The sequence below is a fragment of the Vitis riparia genome, chromosome 3 (assembly GCF_004353265.1).
Source record: "Vitis riparia cultivar Riparia Gloire de Montpellier isolate 1030 chromosome 3, EGFV_Vit.rip_1.0, whole genome shotgun sequence".
NCBI lineage: Eukaryota > Viridiplantae > Streptophyta > Magnoliopsida > Vitales > Vitaceae > Vitis > Vitis riparia.
The window spans coordinates 16,576,846-16,592,000 of NC_048433.1; the positions used below are offsets into that span (position 1 = coordinate 16,576,846).

General features: G+C 31.0%; 1 protein-coding gene across 2 annotated transcripts in view; it reads right to left on the reverse strand.

Moving 5' to 3' along the window:
• Positions 1 to 10,641, reverse strand: part of LOC117911295 (guanosine nucleotide diphosphate dissociation inhibitor At5g09550-like) — a 112,198-nt gene extending 101,557 nt beyond the window's left edge. For both annotated transcript variants that reach the window (XM_034825605.1, XM_034825604.1), the window contains exons 1-6: positions 10,441 to 10,641; positions 8,592 to 8,654; positions 8,420 to 8,503; positions 4,654 to 4,761; positions 4,344 to 4,516; positions 2,859 to 2,970 (exon numbers count right to left, since the gene is read on the reverse strand). In XM_034825605.1, the coding sequence (XP_034681496.1) occupies positions 2,859 to 2,970; positions 4,344 to 4,516; positions 4,654 to 4,761; positions 8,420 to 8,503; positions 8,592 to 8,654; positions 10,441 to 10,527 (627 nt within the window). In that variant the 5' untranslated portion in view covers positions 10,528 to 10,641. The remainder of the gene's footprint in view (positions 1 to 2,858; positions 2,971 to 4,343; positions 4,517 to 4,653; positions 4,762 to 8,419; positions 8,504 to 8,591; positions 8,655 to 10,440) is intronic.
• Positions 10,642 to 15,155: the final 4,514 nt, after the last annotated feature.

A 15,155-nucleotide genomic window follows, 5' to 3' on the forward strand; every position in this document is an offset into this window, starting at 1 on the left:
AGTACGTCCCCTTAGACGATCATAAGCATTCATTATCATAAAATCTATAATCATAGTAATTCTTTTAATGTAATTTGACATCTATCCTTGGTGGATAGAAGAATGTTAATTGATCATAATATATGTGGATTTAAGATTTAAGGATTAGAGAGGTAATCTTAAAAGGTTGATAGCTGCTACCTCAGTTAGAAGAGACATGAGATCTTTAAGAGCTTCACCAACCTTGGAAAATAAGGTTTAAGAACATCTAAACCCAAAGATAAGACTTTTAAATCCAAAATTTCAAATTTTGGTTTGATTTTGCTTCCGCTTTGCATGATCTAAGATGCCAACAGTTGGTCCTAGAATGTAGTGCTTAAGGTCTGATTTTTTGAGATTTTTGACATAGTGAAATAGAGACAGATCAATAGTAAAGAAGTAAAAAAGGGTGATGGCAATGAAGGACATTGGAAATCGATGATGAAGATCATTGGAAAACAAATTAGAAGAGAATTTAGAGACCTTGAAATATTCAAATACTATGCGGAAAAGAATGATTTTATTCATTGCATTTTTTATAAAATGATATTATATTTATGGTATACAATCCTACAAAATTACGAAACTAAATTACACAAACAAAGTTGAATAGTTCCTAGAAATTCTTTACCCTAAAAATCAAGAGAAAATAAAGCAAAAAATGTACAACTATACAATCTTGAAAATCAAGGAATTATACAATTATATAATCCTAGAAATCAAGAAATTAGTTGCTTGGTATTTTCAATTAAATCTTGAAAATTAGTCAGTTAATTCCTTGGTATCTTCAATTAGATTAGTCAACACTAAGCCATGCATATTCTAAAAAAATAATCCTTCTCAAGTATACACAAAGTCACCTTCCCTAAGGGGTAAAGGAAGAGAGACCCCCTTAGTATCCAACACAAGTTGGAAGCCATGTTCCATGGGCATTTAGGTTACTTGGGGATCTACTTTTAGATAAGCATTTGAGTCCAAATGTTCAGCATTATGCCATAGGGAGAGTTATGGAGACATTGAACACAGGAAAAATTATGTGGGAAACGCCACAAACCATACATTAAGGCCTAGAGGCAAGGTGCACCTAGTGTCATGTTAGTCAAGAAAGAAACAACTTGATCATGTGACACTAAGACCTAGGAACATGATATATTCAATAATTGATCATACCATGATGAAGCCCACATGTCAAAAGTTTATACAAGGCTTGCAATGATTAGGCCACATGGATTTTTCAAAATAAGACAACAATAGTAACTAATCCAGCAATTAATTAAGGCAGGATTAATTTAAATTAGAAATCTGATCAAGGTATTCAACAATTAATATTATGCTTAAACAAAAAAAAAAACAGCCAAGGGCACTAAACAGAAAAATTATCACATAGGTGATAACCTGAAAATACAAGTACAAAAGATGGATCCTGCTCTAATGATCCATAAGATTTAAAAGAAACCTATATAAGATGAAATGATGAATTAAGAAAGCAAGAAAGAAGTCTTCAGGTAAGAATTTATTGGATTCTAGAAATCTAATCTGTCCTTCAAGAGTCAGAGACATTGATCTAGTAATTTTTTTTTTACTGCTTCATTCTTTACGGAATGATAAACTAACCATATAGAGGGTAATGAAATGACAAAAGGAAAAGTAAGAAAAGAGAATCATTTCTTTTTTCTTGCAAACACTTTAACTAGTTATCAACTTTACTCTTATTTTGGATTTCCAGAGCCCTCAACATGAGTTATGTACCATATCAAATGCATTTCAAATTTGAGATCTCATGAGTTCTTGAACAAAATTCTAAAAATCCTTGTTATCCCAAGCCCATGTATAATTCTTTAATGTGATACTATATTTCTTTTCATCAAGTAAGGTTTACATAAAATGATCTTCAACATGCAGAAAATTTTCATATAAAAACTATTTTAGTTTCCAAGGCATCCTTGACAAGGAAAAATCATGAAAGGGCATAACACTATTTATTTCCTATTTCCACTGGTTTCATTCAATGTGTTACAACAGTTATAACACTTTTTTGGTCTAAAACTCCATAACTAGTTATGCCTCAGTTTGTTAGTTTTATTTCTCTTTCCGGGGATCAGGATTCAATTCATTACCTTTTCTATTGCCTTCCAAATTTAGAAAACAATGTAAGAAATTAGAACAAAGTTTTGAATCACCAAATTTAGTGCTATAAAAATGTAAATGGACCATGCTTTATCTCTTGTGATCTTGACCACCCACCATCAGGGAGCCACCAATATGTGGTGCCATTCAGTAAAACCTGGTGTCTTCTGGGTTAAATAAAACCAACCAGATGAGCCATAAACAAAATTCCTGGACCTAGTAACTATCACCAATGCTTGAAATTAGATAAAAGTTGTAAGTGAAGAACATAAAATTTTAAGCTCAATACAACTTCTCTCACAAGTATAGGATGCAAACATAAGGTGTATAGTCACTAATATTGAATAAGTTTATTCCTGAACAATCCTAACAATCCTATTATGCAAACAAACTACTATTCTGAGAAATTTGTGTTAAATAAACTATTTAAACTCTCTTAATTGACAGCTTGACAGAAGTACAGAATTAATAGAACAACCATGAACTACAATATATGGGAAATTTCAATTATATTCCCAGCCAGTAACAAACTAAAATCATGCTGCTATAATCATATGAGTATATTTTATGAATCAGACCAACCAAGCAGCCACTACATGCATTTGATGAACTGTCCAAGAAAATTACTTAAGAACAAATAACACTCAACAAATGAATACAGTAGAAACATTTATCAACATCAATTCAAAAGTATGCAGGAATACTATTTTCACCTTCATTCTCTTTACAAATTCCATAGCTGGCTCATCCAAGTAACTATCATCACTATGAAGTGCCAATGAGTGACCAATGAAGTCAATTGTATCATCCTCCAGCCCATATTTTCTATGTCAAAAGGGAGAAACTTCATGCATTAAACTATGAAATCTGTAATTCACATTGCTAAATGGAGAAAGCAATCCAATGCAAAATATGATCACAGTCATAACTTGTTTTTATTCCAAGTATCCATTAATTATTTGCATACATTTTAAGAATAAGAGAGAAAAAAGGCATTATTATTACATCCATACATCCATCCATCCATACATACATATACATACATACATACATACATACATACATACATATATACATACATACATATATATATATATATATATATCAAATAGCATTATCTACTTTCAGTAATTAAAAGGTAACAAAAATTTCAAAGCCAATGTTAATGGTATCATACTACAGGATTATAAGCTGCTGATTGAAGCAAAAACTAGCACTTTTTTTTCCCCTTTTGAGTCTTTATTCTTCCTTGATTCTTGTGTGAAACTCACTTATGGCACAATATCTAAATGAATAGGTGGCATTGATAGTGAAGGAGAGATGGCTATTTCTTCCCATTGACAAACTTTACTCTACAACTTGTATAGGCCAGGGAAATTGATAAAATGGATAGAGAAAGAATGATAGTTCTTTTTTTGAAATGCACAATCTATTATATGTTGCTTCTGATCACTCCAAATGAACACTAACCCAACTAAATAGGGACTGGATGAAAAAAAAAATGAAAAGAAAACAAAATAAAGTAAAAAAGAAGCACCAAGTACCAGCAGACGAATAAAATAGAAGTAGATGTTAATGTGGTGAGAAGTGCTCCCCTTTGGATCACCATATTAGAACCAAAACATGATAAAATGCTTAACACTTAGCATGGTGCTTTATGGTCTATCCTAAAATAAAATTCATAATCAATATCTGCCAGTTGGGTTTGGTTCATCTTAATAGCACCCCTTTATAAAGTTCTAGTAATCAATGACATGTTGCTGTCGTGAACAAATTCAGAGCCACAGATTAGTGTATTCCATTTAGTAGGCCACATGTAACAAAAAAATTCTTGATTTCATTATTTCAACAATAGGATTTCAATCAAAATTATTTAGCTGGTTTGAGAAATATAGTGAACAATCAGGAAAAACAAACAAACAAACAAGCTGCAGATCAAATGGTTAAAATTCCTGCAGCAATGCAAAATTTTTGTTTGTGATCTGCATAATAAATCCATCAACTGGTGCTTCCATTTCTTTACTGTTGTTGGAATAATTATATGTACTATGCTACTGGAAGAAAAAGGGGACAGTGTAAATGAAGACAATGCAAACTTCCAACTCTTTTCAGAAAAGTAACAATCAGTGCAATTCCTGACATGAGCTTGAGTCAACTGTGCAGTAAGGGAAAAAAAGAAATAAGGATGAGATGTATACGAGATAAGATCTCTTGCTGTGACTTTGTTTAAATCCATCCCTTCATGAGATTTTGGATCATTCTCCTCATAGTCTTGGACATAAATGAAGAACTTCCGAGCTCGGCGCTTTTCAAACAGTCCCATCAATGGGGATTTCAGTGCTTCAACATCAGTTGCTGGAACTTTGTATATCTGAGAACAAGATTTATGCATATTCAATTATAAGACTGATGTTAGTTTTAAAGTGTAAAAATAATGTACCAAGAATTAAATTCATGTGACCAGACTTAAGAAAAAAAAAAGAAATTTTAGTGTGAACAACAGCATACCTTTCCCTTGTTGTACACAAAACTACCATCCACGGCCTTGAAATTTAGGTACTTAGTAACATCAGTGTGGATGAGAACACGGACCAAACCACCATTGGCCATCATGAACTATCAGAGTACATAGAAAAAGAATTTCAGCATAGATGTGCACAGAAAATGAACTAGTGGCACATTTGGTTGGATAATATGTTGCCAAGACAGCAACTATCGTCTAAGAAAAACAGGGCAAACTCATATTGATCATGGTGATTATTCAATTAGCCAACTTAATAAGGTTATGTCTTGTGTCTTTGAGTTTGATGCTACTGGGTTTGTGATTACAGACAGAGACACCAGGCATTTATGTATAATTTCAAGATTCCCCATCTCTTATATGAAACTAAGACTCAACTTCTGTTAAATTACATAAATCTTTGAAAATTCCTTGGTGCAAGCTCTTTCCACACAGTAATTAATAAGAATAGCTAACTTGAACCCAAATCAATTCCCTGCAATTTGATGAGTAGAGCAGCAAACATGTGGGGTATAAGTGTCTTTACCTTCCTCTTGACTCAGTAAGTTAAATAAAAAAAGTCAAGTTACAGCAGGCCTAATTGAGCCTCACTATAGAACATTTATCCTAACTGTGCAGAAAAGTCCTTCACGTGATATCTTCAACCACAGGTTCTTGTTTCTTGGAAAGTGTCTGAACTTCCTGAAGTCACAACTTCTAGTTCCTTCAAAATTCCTTTTGGAAGAAAATATTTTAAAGAAGAATCTGAATTTTTTAAAGGTTTTATCCTAAGTTGGCTTGATATACGTTGCTGGCTCACTGCATAAAGAGTAGATTTTAGGTTAATGAGTAGTTTTAATATGACGTCAGACTTTGATATTTGGGAGACCATGAGTTTGAACTTCTCCGCTTCTTTATTTCCCCATTCATTAAGTCCACCCCAATTCTGCTCACTACAGAAGTATCAGTGGTGCTCTTCAATAAGTGAATTTTGTTTGCCAATTTATGCAAGCTCCAACATATGTATTCTTAAATGCTGATTGGGCAAGATACATATTCTTTCTCAAATTCTGCCTGAGCTAGATGTTCCATAGCTCAATGTTTTATCCCTGGTTTTGACACATTCCCTTGTAGTGGCTGTATCTCTTGACTGCTAAGAAGCAACCACTTTTGGCCTGATCAAGAGTAGAGACTGGTTATCAATCCATGTTTGCTGTCACAACTCACTTGGCTCTCCTCTCTTCTTCACAGTAATGGTATTTCACTCCAAACAAGTTCTTTTTGTTTCATTTTTATAATTTTAATGTATCATAGATGATCGTTAATCCAATTATCCATAGTCAAACTAAGCATATTTCAGTTGATTACTGTTTTGTACAATAAAACCATGTGCTTCATAATTTTGTTCCTGATTTGATTCACACTTTCAACTTGTTGATATCTTTATAAATTCATTCTCTCAAGCTCATTGTCAGCCCCTGCTTATGTCAATTAAGATGGTTTCTTAAGGTCCTGTTTGGAAGAAAGTCCCATCACGTGGTTTGGTTCCATTAGAGTCATTTTAGATTTTCCTTTTTAAGTTAATATATTATAATGCAACAGGATTTAAAGCCTATGACCCTCTTGGAAGAAAGCCCCACTAATTTTTTTCATTTAGCCCCATTATAACTATTTTATATCTTCCATTATTATTTAGCATATATCAAATACCTAATAAGAAAATTATGTGATGGCATTTAAGCCTGTGACAACTTATATGACATTTCCTTCTACTTTTTGTGGCAATTTTCTCTCTAGTACCTTTCATCTTTATTATTCTCTTTTTCTTTTTTCCCTCATATATTTTAAACTCCAATATATGCATGAGTGTATACACTCAAAAAAGCCACATTTAGGGTTTCCTCTTTGGCATCAACTTGTACCAAACTGACCATGCTCAAACCTCACATGCAAAAAATTTGTTTTCTACAGATTAAATTGCTGCTTCATTATTAATGCCATTACAATTCTCAAGGGAGTATATATATCAGACAAGCACCAAGTCACACCCCAAGTGCCTAATGAAAATCACATTACCCAAGTAAAGCAAGCTAACAGGACAAGCCATACAAGCCAAAATTTGCAAATTGATCAAGACTAGTCAAAAGAATAGACAAAATTCTCTCCGATGTTTACTCATGAAAATGAAATCAAATTTCTATAAAATTTGTTCCATAATATGATTCCTCTGGAAGTTAAACCCTATCATTGGTATTCTTCCCACTTCTAACCAGGAACTGCCCTCTTCCCATCATTGCAGTTTGAGCAAACTAAAACTAGTGCATTCTTAAAACAGGAACTTGAGGTGCACTCAATCAGTTTCATGGAATATTCATAAAGCAGCATGATGGGAATGCTGGCATGGTTGTAATAGTGGGTGGAGGAAGAGATATAGGCATTCTGGATGTTAATCACTGCCAAAAGAGTGAATTTATATAGGAGGGGGATGTAGAAATGGAAGAAAAGAAAGAGACAATTCTGGTCTTTCTTCTAGCACTAACAAGTTTTTGAGATTGAGGTAATAGCAACAATACAACTGGTTCAATGACAGATCAAGGCATACAATAATTTAAAATATCACTCAGCAAAAGTTTCCTATATTTAATTTTAAAAAATAAATAGAGCCCAGTTAGACAAAATCTATTGCATCCACAAGATCACCTCAATTTACATTGGACGCATCTCAATCTTGTACATGCCTAAGAATCTGCACATCCAATCACAAGTTCACTGAAGCATTGTAGAGCTCCCTACTAATTGATCTAGAACCATTGTACTTCTAACTGATGTGGCATAGGCATTCTCATGGTTTGCTACACTGACAAGCAAGAAAGGATGAGGTGAAGCAAGAAGAAGGAGGCAAACACAAGGGCTAATCTTTGGACAACAGATCTAATACTGAGTGGAAAAGATCAAGTTTTCAAGCTCTTAGTATCTGCAGTCGATTGAACAGAACAACTGCTAGGTTAGATTTCTCAAGTCAAGTTAGTATATTTTTTCATTCTTTGAGGAACCTAACAGCATCAATCTAAAGTTTTATCAAACTTCACATCTGCTAGATTCCTAAAATGACAATGAATGATTATCTATCTCTGTTCTCCTCATTCTCTTACATAAATTACCTCTGTAAAGATCATTTGCCACGAAAAAGTGGGGTCATCCAAGTGATATTATCTCATAGTAGCCATGTAAATCAGAACTCATGTAACACTCGTCTATGTTATTACCCTGTTTTGCTAAACTATCTTGCGACTTGTAACCACCATTGTGTAAGATTATGTAAAAATTTGACTAGCTATATTCATATCTCATCTAGTTACAACTTCAATCCCCAAACCTTAAAGGAATCACACAAGTTCTAACAAAAAAACTTCTCACTGCTCTGGATGGCTACTACTATTTTGTGCCTCTTAAGTTTCTTCATAAGGTATTTGCAGAAGTTTCAGATATCCTCTACTAGTGACCTAGGAGATTCTGGCTTGGAATGATTTTGGAAAGTGGACAGCAAAAGTTACTACAACCATTTAGAAGTAAAACAGGTTAACTTTAACATACACAAACTTGCAAGCATGCATAATATGAAACCAACAAATAGATATCATACCACCATAACAAAATAAGAAGAGAGGAATAGAATAAAGTAAAACTTGCAGTTTAAAAGTTTTTAAGCAACAAAAGAACCAAGGGTTATCTATGTTTTTAAAATAGCGGCTCAGAAAATTGAACTCTTAATACCTTAGGAATCATATCCACATTGTACTCCCTGCTTGAGCCTAAGCTTTCTGGAGGCTGGTCATTTCCCCTGAAACGATGCCATAGCTATCCAGCAATAGAATGATAAAATCAGAATATCAGTAAGACAAGGATATTTCTCAAAGAAGACTGTAATAGAATGATAAAAAGTTACCTGTTTAAGGCTAAGTGATGATGACTCTCCTCCATAATACTCATTTCTGTCCATATGCAATACCTGTTTCAAATTATTACCCAGTGAAGGAAAAGCATATAACTGATTTGAATTAGAAACCAAACATCAAGAACAAGTACTTCTTATGGTAACTTTTTGATGGGAAAGTGACCTCAATGGAAGTTGAACACATAATTCATGAGAACGCTATTAGGGGTTCATCTCTTGCTAGTGTACAAAAATAAGGGTCAGAGGGTGGCTTAAGACTGAAAAAAGAAATAAACCACAGGGGTGTTATCTATATACAGTTCACCATTTTTACCCTATTGCTTGAAGCATATGATTCATATGTAGTCTAGAAGTTGCAGTGGCAAAAATAATTGGGTGGGAAAAAAAGTGAAAGGAAAGACTTGAAAACTGAAAGCAGGATAGGTTAGGACGATTACAAAATTACAAAAGAGAGAATGAGAGAAAAAATTAAAAAGAATAGGAATTTCCTACAAGTGACTAAAAATGGTTTCCTTAGGCTATGTTTAGTTCCCGGAAAGTACTAAGGAAGGAAAAAAATGTTAAGGAAAATGATTTTCTTATATTTGGTTTTATTGTGGAAAATATGAAAGAAAGTCGAATATAATAAAAATTAGTGAGTAACTTATATATTTTTACATTATTTAATCATTATATAAAAGAGTTAAATAAGTAAAATGAGTATGAAGCAAGAAATGAAAATAATTTATTGATTTTAAGTCTATTTTTTATTTTCTTTCACTTTTTCTTTCCTTCTACTTTTCTTATCTATTTTTTTTTTTCTTATATTTTCCCTCGAACTTTCTAGGAACCAAACATGGTCTATTTTTTTTTTAGGCATTTTATTTCATTTTTTCTCATTCTTTGCAAAGAACCAAATGAAGGGAACAAAAATTTGTATATAGCACTGGAAGGAAAAAAGAAAGAAAGAAAGAAAGTCAAATAGACCCTCTTAACATGAAATTCAAATTCAGAACAAAATGAACTTGTCTCATGTATGGGTGGAATTTACCGTTGATCAAATTATGTTTAAAAAAACTGATTAAGACGTTGCTAAACCCAAAGGCTTTTATAGCATGTCAGAGTAGAACATGCCCTATGGGGATAGGCAAGGCTATTGACCTAACTGACTAGAAATGTGGTTAAGCTATTGATTCCACAATATAAAACAATGAAAACACTGTTAATCTTTGACAATTCACTCTATGACGTGCTATTGAAGTTGTTCTCTAATGTATAACAAATTGAGTCTGTTGTCGGTCAGAGCCACATATTGTACTTAAGTTCAATTGACCATGATCTTCTGTTCCCTTGAGGGTTCACAAAAAAATCATAGAACCCAAATGGAGATCCATACAAACAACACATTCTTCATTGAGAAAACACCCACCACTCTAGAATGAAATAGGGAATGAGAATGAGAAATTCATTCCATTTTCCATTCAGTTATGCTTTTAGATTACTTACCAGAAATGAGATCAATCAAATAATCATTCCCATGGAAATCCACTATTGTCTACATTTTGATTCCTCTATTCCGAGTGTTGCTATTTCTATTCTCTTATTTTCATTCCTATTCCTACAAATCAAACACACCCTCTATTCATCTTTTCATTTCCGGAAAGAAATTAGAAAAACCAATATGAGGAAAAGAGAAAACAACAGGCTCCCTTATTTCCCAAGAACCGAACAGAGGCCGTCATTTGTCGCAGCTCCCCGACATAAAAAAAGATGTACCCATGACGCGGGAAGAGAAAAAGTGATACACCCATCAAGCAGTTTGTGTGCAAACATATAGAGAAGTAAGAGAATTCGAGAGTACTTTGAAGCCATTGACAGAGAGAAGCCCGCTGAGAATGCATTCCTTGAGTCCAGTCCCAAGAACAATCACATCATATTCTTCGTCCATGGTGATCCACCGATTTCAAATCACAAACCCAATCCCAATCCAAGAGTTTGCAGAAAATGATGAGTCCAGGAGAGATGAAATTTAAGACAGAGAAAGCGTAACGATGAGAGTTCGGTTTCCGTTGCGATGTCATGTGGAACAGGTCCATAGCGGGAACCAACGAGAATGGTGTAAATTCAGATGCCTTCTCCCACGCTCTTGTGCTTCCGTGGTGCGCACGGCCTGTTTCTAAGAGGCCACGTACTAAATTTTTTATAGGCGAGAGTGGGGGAAGGTAAAGAGCTAAATAGAAAGCTGTTCGTTCGGTTTCCTCGCGTATGACCAGTGCCCCCTGGGATCCTTCTTCCTCTCTATATTTTTCTTCCCCATATTTTTTTCAATATTATAAATTCGTGAAAATTAAAAATAATTTTAATTTCCCCCAAAAATGATAAAAAAAAAACTCTTAAAATCAAAGGATAATAGTTCTAATTTTGTAAAAATTCTCATAGGTAGCATATACTCAAATTGAATTGACAACTAACAAAACATCAAGGTGATGTTTAGTAGACAAGAATGAATAGTTTATTTACATTCCTACTTAAATAAGAATAAATTTGATGATTCTAATTCTTGTATTTTGTTACAATTAGGAATATAAGGTTAAAATAATTATATCGGAATAATGAGAATAAGAACGAAAAAAAGAAATAAATTATTAACATTACAATAACGTCTATTTGACCATGTGATTTGAAAATAATGTTTTATTTTTAAAAATAAAAAAATTATTTTTTGTTTGGTCGTTGTTCTGTAAAATCAATTTTTAAAAAGAAAGTAAAATAGAAAACTATTTTAGAAAACAAATAGAATTTGTTTTCACCGGTTTTTAAACAAAGAAATAAGAAAAAAAATAAAAACCACAAAAAAAAACAAATAAACTAAAGTACATATCTTTCTTTCTTTTTATTGTCTCTCCACTACCTAACATCAATACAAAAAATATTCAAATATGATCTTCTTTCGAAGTATAAGTAAGTGTTTTTTCTTAATTTCTTTTAACTTCTCTAAATTTATTTATTAGACAAATAAGTTCCAAGTCAATCAACACTTCAAACAATAAATTATTAGTTTTTAAAAATAATTAGAAACTTAAAAAAAAATTCAATTAGTATTAGAAAGTCAAAAAACTCAAAATCAATCAAATTAACATTAAAAAGTGATAGGCATGAATTCATTTTAAATGAATTTGCTAGTTTTTTCTTTACATATAATCGTAAATTAATGAATTTTTCTTTAGGTAAATAAAAAATTTAATTTTGGATTTGTTAAGAAGTCTAATAATTTTTAAAAATAATTTAAAACTCAATAGTAATCTAATAAATATTAGATATTTATGGGAAAATTTTGATTTATAATAATTCTATTATTATTTTTTATTTATAGAAACATATATTTTTTTTTTCATTTTTCTCACTAGAGAAATAAATTTCAAATTAAGCCAAAATTTATGAGTCATGTTTCATATATTTCCTATACACACAACTATATTTTCTAAATTTTCTCACTAGGTAAATATATTTTGGATTAAGTGAGGCAGAATTAATGTTTTGAATTTTTTAATGAATGTTCTAATTTTTAAGAATAATTTAGAATTCAAAAAGTTGATTAATTAATTAATTACAAGTTAAATAAAAAAAAATCAAAATGTATGCATCTAATAAAAAACTTACCTCGTTTACATCTTAAAAAATTAAAATTTATTTGTTTTTAATGTATCAAAAAACAATTTAAATATAGTACTTCTAATCCTTATAAATATGACTTATTCTAAAACTTTCAAAACAATTCTAAAGGCATAAGTGCTTGAGATTCAAGGTTTTGGAGAGACTCATTTTTTTAATATTTAAAGCTTTTGCAAAGGATCTTCAAAATTTTCAAAGTATTTTTGAATTATTAATATCTTGAAAGCTTTCTAATTTTAAACTTCAAGATCCAATCCTAAAAAACAGCTTCTTAAATATGAGATTAACCAATTCAAACCCTTGATTAACATTGTTTAAATTGAAGCCCAAGTCACACCAATGCTTCATTAAGTCATCTAATGATCCCATTCAAACTAAAACTTAAGTCAAAGTCCAAATCAAGTCCAAGTAAGGTCCCATCAATGCTCAATTCAAGTAAAGAGTAATCAAACTAATATCAAATCAAAGTCTAAGTTCCACTAACATAAAGTCCAAACCATGTCAAGAGTTAGGTCCCATCAATGCTAAATTCAAGTCAAGAGTAATCAAACTAATATCAAATCAAAGTCCAAGTTCCATTAACATTAAATTTTCAACAAACCCTTCATTTGACATTAAGATTCTTTTTCATGTCTTTAATTAACAAATGCGAAAAAGAAGAATCAAAGAGTTGGATGACATTAAGTGCTTGTGTCTATTAAGTCTATTCAAATTTATGTCATATTGAGGTTTATTTAAATTTTAGATTAAAAAAAAAAACAAAACAAAACCTTATTATTTTTGTATTATGACGAGCTCGTTTGAATGGTTAATTGAATATGAGAAAACTTAAATTGCTTCATGTATGATTAGTATTTTTGAAACATAAATTTATATTAATTATACAACATTCTAAATGTTGATAGAAGCATACACATATTTGAGTATGTCAACAAGTTAAGATCGACTCACTCACATAAATGATTGCCTTTAATGCTTTGTATGATGAGCAAAAATGAAGCATATTAATTTAGGTTAAGATGAAAGACAAGCGAGCAAACCTAAATTAAATAATTAAAAGTTGCCTAGGTGGAATCTAAGATAAAGTCTATTAGTTTAGAATTGCACATGAATATCCCTATATCTATGTGTCTGTAGTTAAATGAATGCCCTTAATTTGTCTTTTGTGATAGCGAGCAAATAGAGGACTCATGTTAGACGCTTGAAAGTAACTAGATTAGGATCTATACATTGTTGAAGAGTAGATATCTAATCTTTTATAAAAAAATAAAAAAAAGTACTTTAACATGATATATCTTTCATGCTACATACGCTTTTTGACTAGTTAAGAGGACAAGTAAATAAATCCTTGTTCACTCATGGTGTGAGCTTTATAAGTTATTACTTTTATCCATTATGCTTTATGTAACTTTTGACTATGTCATGAGGTAGATGTGTAGTATTAACTACTTTACCATACTTTCTAATATAATCATGGTAATGCGATTTAAAGGGACAATGTCTAGGAAAGTAATTATATCAAAACCATGTGGCATGAGGGTAAAAGGAAGATAGCTTATAATCATATTATGTTTTGTACTTGCTCTTAAGAACTAAAATAATGTTTGGATTATTGATATGATTGTGAACACTTAATGAGAATGAATGCTTTCAATATTGATTTTTGAGCTATAATACTCAATGTGATCATTAATACTCAACTTGATGTGACTAACTTAGCCAAAGGCATAACGGCACTTTAGAAAATGTTATGTTGGCCTTAATAAGACCTAATATAGTTTCTCTAATTTTTCTTTGCAGGCGGCTCAGGGTTCACACGAATTATTTGCTAGTACGCATAAAGTTTGGTTGACAAGAGATACATGTGATGATTTCATGCCCACTATGTGCAAGTGGGAGATTTTAGAAAATAATGACTAAGGAACAAAATTTTATCACTTTTTTTTTTTTTTTTTAATGATTTGAGGTAGTTGTTAAAGTTTTTAAATTTCAAACTAATAAAGTATGGGTAAAGTGATAAAATCCATTATTTTTTTGGTAGTTATGATAGCTAACTTTTTTTTATTGCTAAAAGAAAAGGTGGAAGTATATTGATAAGACACCTTTTTGAGTAAGGTGTTGTACTTTTGGTTAAAAATAATTTGTTTTTAGATTTTAGATAATTTGTTTTTGTTTCATTGATTTATTATTTATTTTTAAAATTTTTTGACTAAATAAAAAAAAGTTAAAATATTTTATTTGTTTTGAATGCTAAAAGTAACCATCATAATTAAAGTGAACCTTGCTTTTTGGTTCACTGTTTTTGTTTTTGTTTTTGTTTTCGTTTCGTTTTGTTTTGTTTTTTTTTTTTTTGCCTTGCTTTGCTTCTTAAAACTTAATAGAAATAAAATATTTAAAAATAACTTAATATTTAATACTATTAAAAATTATTTAGTCTTAAGTTATATTTAGAATTAAATAAAAAAACAAACACCACCTAAGTATTTTTCATGGTAAAGACCTTTTTAGAGTTTGTCATCTTTTTAAATTACTTACTTTTTAATAGTTTTATCCCTTTCTTTTGTTAACTTTCTAAATTTACTTTGTTAATCTTAGAGAATTTTCATTTACCAAATCTATTTTTTTCAATTATCACAACTAAATTTTTATTGCAAAAAGAAAAAGTGAAATAAAAATTGATAGCTTTTTTAGATAAACATCATCCATTTTAATTAAGTCATGTAATTTTGTTAAATCTAATTTTTTTTGAGAAAAATGTTAAATGAGCATAATTATGTGAATGATTTATTTATTTATTTTTTCAAATTCTATATCATATCTCTTGTAACTTTTTTTATCTTAATTTTTTTTCAACTATTCTTCTATTATCACATCTACAATTTTTTTAATGGTTGCAACCAGGAA